General features: G+C 38.3%; 1 protein-coding gene across 4 annotated transcripts in view; it reads right to left on the minus strand.

Moving 5' to 3' along the window:
• CLGN (calmegin) overlaps window positions 1-11,887 on the minus strand; it is a 60,640-nt gene extending 48,753 nt beyond the window's left edge. For all 4 annotated transcript variants that reach the window (XM_006030120.3, XM_006030121.3, XM_014522953.2 and 1 more), the window contains exons 1-3: window positions 11,696-11,887; window positions 7,618-7,688; window positions 2,888-2,946 (exon numbers count right to left, since the gene is read on the minus strand). In XM_006030120.3, coding sequence (XP_006030182.1) covers window positions 2,888-2,946; window positions 7,618-7,688; window positions 11,696-11,857 — 292 coding nt within the window. In that variant the 5' untranslated portion in view covers window positions 11,858-11,887. The remainder of the gene's footprint in view (window positions 1-2,887; window positions 2,947-7,617; window positions 7,689-11,695) is intronic.
• Between the last annotated feature and the right edge of the window lie 326 nt (window positions 11,888-12,213).

Consider the following 12,213-nt stretch of genomic DNA (forward strand, 5'->3'; position numbering starts at 1 on the left):
CTCCAACTATGGTGTGAGGCCCAACAGGTAGGAGAGCGCATTACAGGTTGGAACAAAGTTATTACATAGTTTGTGAATTGTACCTACACAGAGGCGTGGCACAATAGTACCGACTTTAATACAACTAAAAGGAGACTGTATATGCAAGTCTCCAACATGTATCCTCATCCTTTTATACCAATAAGGTTTTTAAAGCAAATTAGTGCTATGATTCTGCCAGGACAATGCCGTTTCATTAACCCAATACAGTACCGTCCCCATGAGTGACAGTGGGAGCTCTTTCGCTCTCTAGGAGGTGAAGCACGGTTACAAGCTCCCAAAGAAAGAAAGATAAATGTGATCTGTGAGAAAACGGGGTGTTCACTACTATCTCTGGCCATTCCCCCCTGGGAGGCCCCGGCACCGCCCGTGTATAACTCCACACCCTGGTGGAGGTAACAAGTTAAAATCCCAACCCTCCTAAATGCTTCGTTGTTCACTGCCCGAGTATTGTTCAAACCAGAACAATGGTATGTCCAAGCTACTTTTCCAAACTGTTCAGCAGGAGCCCATGTAGCTGAAGGGTTACTTAGATAGGAATGGCCAATCATTTTCCTTTCCATGAATACAGTTATCTTTGAGACTGACTTAACTCAGCTATGAATATATAAAACTTGGATAAATCCCCAAAAAACACCGAAGGAGTAGCCAATCTCCAACAGGCGGTAGGGCTGCTCACTAGGGGAGGCATGCTTGAAAGAAAAACGTTAGAGCACACTGACGAATTGCTAACTGATGTAGGATTAGAGACAGCTCATCTTGCCCAGGTCATGACGGACACTGCTTTTAAATCAGACAAAAATCAAACTTGAAGTACCGCTTGTGCGCAAGTTGAGTTATCATTGAATATGCATTTTTCCTAAGAAATAAACAACGTTAAAAATAGAAAATGGCTCCCTGGGCTTAGAGAATCATGAGATGCCTGCAACATTTAAAGAGAGATACCCCTATCAAAGTACCTGAATTACCACTTGAGAAGGCTGTAATTAAAAAAAAAAGTTCATTCCTGGTGCAGGGGGTAAAAGATAGAAACTAGACCACTGCTTATTTGCTAAACATGGGGCTAGGAGGAGGATGCCTTTGAGACTAGAATCTGCATCGCCCCATATAGGAAATAGTTACCCCCGATGGCCCTCAGTATGTAGCACAGTCCCCCTTAGTTCAAATTAGTAGCACCTTAATTAGATTAGGAACCCTATGGAGAGGCTAGCCTCTCAGCCCATCCAACATGACCTGCATATATGAGTTACCTAATGTGTCATATGTAACAATAGGGCAATATGTTTGTTGGGAAAGACCAGGTCGTTTGCTGCATGAAAATGGTACCACCTAGATTTTGTGCAATTCATGTTGCTTAGGAGCTAAAAGTAGAGCCACTGCTCTACTGCAATTAAGTAACCATACTATTGCCCTAAAACAGCCAGAAATTTCCTCTGAGACTATACCTCTCAACTTTATGATACCCACTTCATGGGTATCAGAAGCAGACATGCCATGGTTAGAAAAACTAGAATGAAGTGAAAAATAAGCTGCAAAGCCTTGAGGCAAAGGCTCGGCAAGGCACTCAGTTAGCTCGCCTTGCTCGAGAGGGTGGGCAAATCAGTCTAGCTGTCAACGTGCCTGAGCCATGTAACTAGTATGATGTAATCTGTACTATTTGTGTGTCACCAAGTGTCACCTCAACTACGTGGCTAACCATCTTGAACATCATAGTATTCTGCATTGCCCTACTAGCAACAGCTAAATAGTGTTTTAACCATTGTTGTCGTAAATCTGTTCATGCTATGCAAGTTAAATTTATAGATCCCTCCCCATTTTCCGACGTAGCGCATGTAGCTTTAGCATTTCAATTGTAGCTATCATAGTGCTTCAGCAAGCAAGGGGTGGAGTGTGACAGCTGAAATTATGTCTGTGTGATAAAGGTGCTTGCTGAAGGCTCTATGAAGATTAGATAGACTAAGTGTTTTTCTGTATTTGTTTAGATATTAAGCTATATGTTGTTGCTAAAAGCCTAATTAAAGTTTAAGATGTAGTGAGGTCTTGTATAAAGTAAGGCCTAGTAAATTTAGCAAGGCCTTGAAGTAGTAAAGCCCTGTGGTGTAGTTAAAATTACCTTATCAAAGGAATGCAAGGCTTGTACTGCTATTGGTCAGTTTAAGGACAGTTGAAGTAACAGGAATCCAAGTGGTTGTATGTTATCAGAACCATTCAGAAGCTATAAATTAGCTGGAATATCTGGAAGCCATTCAGAAGGAAGATACAGCTCCGTAAAAAGGATTAGTTAGCTGTTGCCTGGATCAGTGGGCCCGTGGACATCGAGAAGCCACCTCGAGAAGCCCAAGAACTGTATTCCAGGGTTCTTCCCGGTACACCTCTTGGACAGCGCTGATCGGGGACGCCTGACTTCGCTGAACTTTGTGGAAAGAGAAGCTTGCCGTGTATCAGGCATCAGAGGGGACTGCCGACAAGTTGCCAACGCGAATTGCTTTTGTCTGTCATTGTTTGTCTTGTTACTACGCGTAGTTGTGTTTTTGTTAAGTCAATAAACCTTTCTGGGACAATATACTAAAAATATTGCTCTAATGCAGCAAGAACGCTCAAAATTGCTTCTAATGTCACTGCTTGTTAACAAAAAACATTCCATCCAAATAGCTGGAAATTTTCTATATTTCGTTCAATTTCCAGGATACAAATGTACAGCTTTCAAGATAAGGCTTTTTTTTTTACCCACTGTAAATGTGTCTCTAAATAAGGTAATAATGTAAATTAGAATTGAAGTTACAATATTTTTTGAGAAATAGAACCTACATAGCATGAATAAATCCAAATTAAAAATTTAAAGATTTACCATCATATTTAGCTATATTTTCATCTGTGTCTTCTTTCTTGGTTTTTGACAACACCCACCTACAAAAGAAAAACAGTGTTTTTAAAACAAGTACTAAGAAAATGTAATAAAAAACATCATTTAACTTAGAGATTGCCAACTTGCAGCAAAGGTGCCACATGTGGCACAGGCAACCTCTGTGTGGGGTATGAGCCAATCAGGGAGGAGACAGGCAGCATAGCAAAGGAGCAAATCAGGCAGGGAGCCTAGGGAAGAAAGCAGAACAGTAGAGAAACAGAATATAGGGCTGGGAACAGAAAGCAAAGCAGAAAATCAGGCAGAAGGGGAGTGATATGCATTTGAGGAGGATGCAGGGCTAATTTGTGGCACCCTGCCAAAAAAGGTTAGCCTCACTGATTTAATGCATACAGTAAGAATTACATTGGCTTTTTACATGATTAAGTTGTTGGCAGAATTGTTAAACCATATTAAACACAGATTTTTTTGAAATTTACAGAACATAAGAAATAATATTTTTGTTTTCCCTAAATAGATTGGTATAAACTATGGCATATTTATTATCAACTCCTAGCAAGCAGTAAAAAATGAAATATTCGAAAGTAATTTAATTCTCAAATACATTCCAGCTTTAAATGGGTTTTAATGTTGAAAGTAAATATTAGTTATTTACATAATAAAAATCATTAGTCTCAAAATGCAGAATTATTTACCCAGAAAATTCAAAGTTTAAATTTAAAAAAAAAATTTCAAATCTTTTAAGGAAAAAAAAAACAACTCAGTTAAGTTAATACTCTAAACCAATCTTAACACCATTTTCTTGTGACATGGTGGGATCATGCTTTTAAAAGTAATTTAATTAATCTATAGTTACACGCTAACCATTAACTGTATATTTATTGTATCAGGATCACTAAAGGACAAAAAAAATTGACCTGCAATACTACAAAGCCAGCACACTCCTGGAAGCACACTTGTTTTGGTATGTGAGACACCTCTGATGTTAGGAAGATGACACAAAGCCTACTCTACTTTCCACTTTCTGCAAGAAATACAAAATACAAAGCAGTCTGGAGAAGACCTGCAGTGCACTGTATAGCCAGATAATCAGTGAAAATACCAAAATTATACTTTGTCATTTGCCTCCATTGCCAAAAGAAACCAAGCCTGCCCCTTGGATGGGAGTGTGGGAGGAAAGAAGATGAATTCCTTAACAACAAAATCTCTATGGTTGATTCATGCCCTGTTCCTCAGGGCATTTCTGACATTCAGAAACCTTGTGTTATAGATTTTTTTTTTAAATTGGAGACTTCCTTTCAAAGTCACTGCACTGACAGACATGCATTTGAAATGCTCCAAGTCCTACATCCTTTTTGGGGTGGTTCAGCACTGTGCAGTCAATGTGGCCTCCTGCTCCAGAGTGCTACAAAACGGCTATGAAGACATGCAGCCAGTGCACTCCAGTCTGAATGTTTTCTCAGCAAGAGCAAAGTAAAACTATCCTGAGATGCCCAAAAGGATCTAAAAGTGCACTGGTATAAAGGTCTGGAAGTCTATTTAGCTCTGGACCAACAGAAAGAGGATACTGCCACAAGAGATAACACAAGTAATACCTAATAACAAGAATAAAAGACACCTATGCCACCACATCTCTTAATTTCCAAATCACACATTATATCTCCCTCTAACATTTAAGGAATAAATCAATTACATGCTGTTTCAATTACAGTGTACTATTAGTACAAAATACCAATATACTATTTGGTATTTTAAAAATGAATTTTCCTTTCCTTTCTTGAACACACTACCTTCATTCCCCAAATAGCTTTAAAGTGCATCTTTCTCTGTGCTGCTCTAATTAACATTTACATTTTCCCCACTGCTACAAGTGGCATGATATGCAGCAGATTGAGGGAACAGGCAGCAGAGCAGCAGAGAGGGCAGGGAACAGAACGCAGTGCAGTAGATTAGGCATAAAACAGGGATCAGAGTGGCAGTCAGGGACCAGGGACAGTGCTGGGCTAATTTGTGGCACACTTAAAAATGTTGGCTCCCACTGCCTTAACTGCATGCTTTTGTGATCTCTCTTTAATGTTTTTATGTCAACTCAACTTGCTGCTTGAACACTCACTCCTTTTTCCCCTCATTCAAGCACACAGGGAAGAGGACTAGGAGCAATGGCCTCAACCTTCAGCAGGGGAAATTTAGGTTTTGGATTAGGAGCAACTTTCTAACTATGAGGGTAGTTATGCATTGGAAAAGGCTACCTAGAGAAACTGCAGTATCTCCACCCTTGAAAGGTTAAGAGCAAGTTAGACCAACACTTGGCTGGGATGGTTTAGTCAGGGATGATTGTGCCTTCAGCAGGGGGCTGGACTAGATGACCTTGTGAGGTCTCTTCCAGACCTAAATTTTTATGATCGTATGATCCTAAGTGTCTGGTAAAATTCCAGTAGCCGAAGATTACACCTTGCAAGCTAAACACAGCTACAATATAGGGAAAGGACAAACTATTGGAACTCATATTTAGATTACAAATGGATACTGGCGATATTGCCCATCCCAAATACAGCATGGTCTCCTTTGATCCGAAGTTAGGATCACCTGTTGTAGAAGAGTAATGGACCTACTGTTAATATTTGTTTTTGTATGCTGAAGCAAGTTTCAGAGAGCTTTGAGAGTAAGGCTGACTCATGTACAGGCATCTCCACTAATAAATTTGGTGGACTTTAAATATTTTCTTCTTCCTCCAGAGCTTTGTTGTTCTTAATAGTGCTTTCTCCACTAACTTTGTTTTCACAGGTCACTAGACACAGATGATAAAACAAATGAAGCAAAAGAGACGACTGCAAGAAGGTCAGCAGCAGAAGGCTTATACAAAGTCTGACTCGCTGCAGCATGAAGTCAGATGGCATTAAGTATTCAATCACAATATTTGCAGTCTTGCACAAATGAACTGTTCAAGCTAATAATTTGATATCTCCTTGCTATCTCTTCACGGTTATCAATTAGTTTCTCTCATCATGAACAGTTTTCACGTTACTTTGGAAATAGCTTTATTTTGCAAGGAAACAGAAAAATGTCTTAAGGGGACAAACATTCTCCATTTGGCGTTTCAGCCAGCATTACTCAGTAATATTATAGACAGGAAAAGTTTTATACAACAATCAGTATATTAGACCCTGGTCCTTCCCCATCCATTTGATACAGTCTCTATTAAGTGGGCCTGCATGTCTGAGCACATTTATTCAAAAACCTGTGATCAGCAACAACTTCCTTTTCAAGTTTTAAAAACCAAGAAATTGGGAATCTGGTTACCCCCCCCATGATAAATCACCACAGTGAAGTGAATCACTCAGGCTGCTGTTCTCAGAGCGAGATGCTGGCAGAGCATCTTCTCTTGAGATATTTTCATTTTTGGAAGCCACTTTCTCTCAATCTTCCCAAGACAGGCTCTGTTAAACCTTCTTAACAGAATGTTAACCATGTCTTATTAAATGCTCCTGTGAAGGGTAGGGACCAAAGCAAATATATTTATGGCTAATTCTTTGCATATGAAAAGCAAACACAAAGCATGGCAGATAAATCAGAAAAGGCAACAAAAGACGCAGCAGAATCAGAGAACAAGATTAGTACATAAAGAAATTACTGCTGCAATTCCCAGGTGAGAAAAAGGACATTTCTGTGTAACCTTGGGAGCCTGATCTCAATTCTGTACTGTAGAGTGGTTAAAAACCAAGAGTGTCTCCGTAAAATAAAAGATTAAAAATGGAGGATTGAGCTAGCATAGAAAACACAATGCCTGAAGACAGCATTCAAGTCAACCAATTTTAAAAAGCTCACTTAGTACAGGATTAACTAATATCTGAACAGAATGTCTATACCGAAAATTTCCAGGGATGAAATACCAACACTATGTGGGTTTAGGGCAAAGCTGGTAGGTTTTCATTCTAGTTACCACTTCAGGTGGCACCCAACTTCCTCTGGGCTAGAGGGTCTTGCTTCTCTGTTCAGGGTCAGACCAATCACCATATTTGGGGTCAGAAAGGATTTTTACCCCATTGTCAGATTGGTATGGACTGTGGGGATTTTTGCCTTCCTTTGCAGCGGAGGGAGGTGAGGACCTCTTCCTTGGATCTCTCTCAAGTATTTAAACAATCCTTGCAGAAGCAGGACACTGGCTGCTGTGGTCCCCTACTTTACCTGTGGCAGATTAGGGTGTTGTCTTGTGGCTGTTAGGGTTGACTGTGTAGTTTTGCTAATAGGTTAGACAGTGGATTTGTACAGGATAATTAAGGGATGATCCTGCCTCAGGCACAGGGTTGGATTAGATAGCCTATGGAGATTCCTTCTAGTCCTACTTCTCTATAATATAAATAGCTAATCCTTTTTGATCATATGAAGTGACACATGAGAAGTAATGGGACAAATTAATTTTAAGGGAGGTTTTTCTCGCTACAGATTATTCTACAATTTGACATCTGAATATTGAAACTGAAACACCATTATTTAAGATACTTAAAACTACGCTGGAAAATGCACCAGAACAAATGGGAAGAATCCTCCATTTGAAATGAGACCTACTGGACAACCTCCTTGATCTTCATTTCAGACTTCTTTTTGACAAAGTTATTAAAGAACAAGCTGGGATGAGTGAATCATTTCTAGCTGTTATCAGTTATTCAAAATGTTACAATTCAAAATTCATAAAGCCTTCTTTTAAGCATACTTACCCAGTCAATACTCCATCAAAGGTTTCTGTAAAATACACTTCTCCGATAGGCTTTGGGGTCTTGTATACAACCTAAAGATTTTAAAGAAAATGTCCAATAATTAAAATTATTATTGGTTGAAACATTATCATAGCTCTAAAAGCAAGCAAACACATTTATTACATGTATATCTATGTTAGGATTATGAAAGAGCAAGAGTTTTCTGTTTGTACCATACCTGAGCAAGAAATGCCTGATCAATCAACTGTCTTCTCTCACATATAGTCAGCCCTTTCTACTTGAGCATACACAAGTCTTTTCTAAGAAATGTCTTGATGTCTTTGCATGCTTATGTTTTCTGTTTTAACTAATTTATTTAAAGTCAATAAACTCCTGGTAAACATATTTTGCCTTTTTAAAATTAGATTATAGATGTCCAGGCACCATACTGGATTACTTAACTATGAGACAGGCAAAGAATATTAGTGCTCTATTCTAAAAATAGAAATGACACTAGCATTTCAATTGGAGGTGTTTAACAATAGGCTAAGATTTTGCATATTAAATTGTCATGCTAAGGAAGTAATTTACAGGAAAAATGTGATATGTTGCATCTTATTTATACGAACCATCTAATAAAAATAAATGATTTTTCTAAAACTCTTAACTTTTTTAAAATAAAAGAATATCATTATAGCAGAACAAGGGAAGAAATCTGCATCCAAAAACTGCAGACAAAAAAACCCCAAACCAACAACATTTACGTAAAACTTTAGGTAAATTTGTTCTGAGATCTGTCGTTTGACAAGAATCACAAGAAAGTCTGACGACATCCAGCTAAAAATGATGGCTGATAAGTTTTTCTAATGTAAAAAGGCCCTCGTTTATTTCACCATTTGACAGGACAACTAGGAATAAAGCATATTGTCAAGAAACAAAAGATTCTACTGAGCATTCAAAAAGGCTTGTACCATACTATCAAGATCAGACTCAACTGTTCTACTTGATGTGTCATTGGAAGTTTTACATTTTTTTCCACCCAACCTGTCCTTGAGGAGAAAATACATGTTGCAAATCCACAGGAGAAGTTCTGGAGTCTTGGCCAATTCTGACCTCTGTCATTTAGACATGGCAGAGATATCCAATACTGGTAAAGAGGTTACAAAAAAGGCCATCAGGCAAACACTTGAAAGGGCAAGGAGATAAGATTTCACGAGGATGGGGAAAAAAATGAGATAAAACTGCTCAGAACAGCAATTCAAACACCTTTCCCACTCTTTACCTAAACAAACTAAGTTATGAACTTAAAAAAAAAAAAGGATTTCAAAAATAAAGATCTTCTCTCACAGGGCTTGGAAAAAAGATACAATATCTGAGTGTGTAAAAGACCAACTTTTTATTTCCTAAATAAAGGCACATGACACTGAAGGGTCTATTAATCACAGTAATTTGAAGGTAAGGACCACACTAAAACCAAATTCTGAGTTTTCTTCTCAAATCCAGAAATATGCAGACCAATAACATGGATGACTAGTATTGGGAAGGATTTGAAAAAAATGGGACACTGGTGCGAGAACTGTCCCAGACCATTTGGGATAGTAAGAAACCACACTGGAGACAGATATGAAGCGTCTCCTTCCTTCCAATTATTGGAAGTGATGCTGGGAAGGCACAACAGATGAACAATTAAAAGAAGAATAAGGAAGCTATAAACAAGACCAAACCTGGCTAGCAAGAAGTGTGCCCCAGACAGCTGAGGTTGCCTATTGGGAAAATGGAGGACAGAGAAACTGTTGAAACAGAGTAGGAACAGGAGTCCTTTGAACTAACAGCATTGCCTCTAACCCAACAAAAAGTGCTAGAAAAAAAGAGAGGTGCCACTAATGACATGACCTACCTAACCCTCACCAAGAGCTCCAGAAAAGGCCTTCTTTTCTCTGTTTTTTTACTATCTAGGAGAGGGAGGGAAAAAAAAGATGTGGATTTTAAAAATAAAATGTGGGAAGTTCAAAAGCATTTTATGCTTTCCCACAGGAAGAAGTCTGGAGACACTAACACTGTCCATCAGGGAAAATCTGCTGACTAGAGGAGGGAAGACAGACCCAAAAGAAACATCTTTTCTGCCTTCTGCATGGAATAGCTATCCAATAAATCTATTGTATTGTGTATTCTTTAAAGCAGAAAACTCCTATTAAAAAACCTGTTCTAGCTTTTCTCCTATGACCTGGACTCCAACTCTCCAAAAGACATTTCAAACTGACCCAGATTTCACCTGCCTACAAACAAAGGAATCCATTTTTACATTTTTAAAAAGTGCTTTAGACCATTAATGATCTAACCACTAATTTCAAAATAATGCTAACCAATAAACTATAATTTTGATTAAGATATCAGATGGTCCAGATCATTTTCTTAGCATAAGTAATGTTGAAGCTCCGACAAGGAACCAAGCACATTTAATATTTTCACCAATGACCTTAGCACAAAAAATTACAGTGGGCTAATGAAATTTGCTGAAGACAAAGTTGGGAGTCACTGTCAACAAAGAGGAGGGTCAAGGTATTGTAGGGTAAGAACTAGATGACTCTGAGGACCAAAGTAATCAGTCTCTAGTCCTCACAGAATCATAATGGTAATTAAACAAAACTCAGTAGTCAAACATCCGGGGCACGCACATAGAGACTGATAACCAACCTATAAAACTTATCAGCTGGAAGCAATACAAAAGGAGACCAAGCTGAACTAGTTGATCACATAATGACTATCAGTGTGATCTATCTGTGAAAAGATTAAAGCAATCCTAGGATGTATCAAAAAAAATATTTCCAGTAGTAGTAAGAAAGTAACTTATTATTATTTACATATATATCCTGCTTTACCCAGAAATGTTCAGATCATCTTATACCTTGTACTGTACACTGCCCTGGTGAGATCTCATTTGGGGCACTTGAACTACAAAAAATGTGACAATAATTGAATGATAATCTAAATTTTACCTTGCTGGATACTTTGAAGTTGTTCATAAAAGGAACACCCCAATTCTCCTTTCAAGTTGTATGTGTACAAAGTGTTTGAACAATATGTTTACACATCTACACAGACACATTCAAAGAAGACAACTGCCTCTATGCAGGATAACAGCAGCTGGCAAAAACCTCTGTATGTGAGAATATTAATTTAAAGGGAAACCTAGGGAGAGTTTAGTGAACTTGCTTTAACTCACCCTGATCTTCTATTTTCTCCTTATTAATTTTCTTATGGGCAAGATACAGACATTAAAAAAGCCTAAGGCAGAATCGATCTAAGTTACACGGTTTTCCGCAAGTGGCACAGTATGGATTGGTAGAGAACAGAACCCACATTTGGCCCTTCCAGGGGGGAAGAGGGGTGCAATCTTAGATTGGGTTCTGCCATTTCTAAACCAGTCTGTGTGCACCAAATTTTTGTTAAAGTTACTGGTAAAAATGTAATGTTTGTGTCTGGCCATGTTGATTTTCATTCTCTTGTCTCCTTCCCCACATTTTGATGCTGTTACAACTGTACCTTACTTTTTGACAAAAGAAAAAAAACTTATTGCTGTATTTTGTCAACCTTCCTACTTTCCCCACCTCATATAAAAAAGCAATAAAATTTAAAAAGAAATCCTGGGGGATAAGAGTCAAGGTCATAATAAAAAACCCAAGAACCCAAATTGAAGCAGAGATAAATCCAAGCAACATTTGCTGTTTAATTTCCAGCCATACAAGTCTTTAGTCTGTTGTACCCAAAAGTACTTAAAAGGCCTTAAAGGGTCCAGCCTTCAGCATAAATAATCCCTGCAATTTGTTTATCAGGCACATTCTGTGTCGATGTAGGCTCTAGGCACATTCTATTCCAGGCAATGGAAGGCACTATTTTCTACTCTGGTAGATTGTCAGAGCAAGTCTCATGCATGATTCCAGTGTCATACAGCAACTGAAAAAAGAATCCAATTGCTTCATATGACTTGTCATTATATGCTAAACTGTTCTATTTAAGAGATTTAACAATGAATACAGTTATGACACAGAATTACTCATCTTATAACTTATGCTTTGAATCATATCACCTATAATCTTACCTCTAAAGACATTCTGCCTTTGTCAACATCAGTTTCTTGGGAGGTCTTGTCAAAATCCTCTACCTCAACATCTGCATCTTGGATTTCTTCATCCTCAATCTCTGCAGTTACTGAGCTAAATAGCAGGACACCCAGACATAGCCAATCCCATTGGAACTGCATTTTGGTTGTCTGCAGAATGAATAAGTATGTTTTCACTGCAAAAATATTTATAGTTTATGTTAACAACCTATTATTTTATATAGCTTATACTAATATCAGGGCTACAACTATAGATAAAAGCCATGTAAAGATAACGCTGGAGAAAGCGGGATATAATTAAAAAACTATGTAAAGCAAGATTCAAAGGCTCTCTTAGGTGTGGGAACATTCAACATGCCATATCAAAGTCAAATGCCCAGCTGCAGAAATGGAATTCACAAACCCAAGTTGGATGCTACAGGTCCCTAAACTATAGATAGGGAGAAGAGGCTGCCTGTGACTGGGATTCATGCCACTTAGCAGGCTGATTACCCACC

Source organism: Alligator sinensis, unplaced genomic scaffold (genome assembly GCF_000455745.1).
Source record: "Alligator sinensis unplaced genomic scaffold, ASM45574v1 scaffold554_1, whole genome shotgun sequence".
NCBI lineage: Eukaryota > Metazoa > Chordata > Crocodylia > Alligatoridae > Alligator > Alligator sinensis.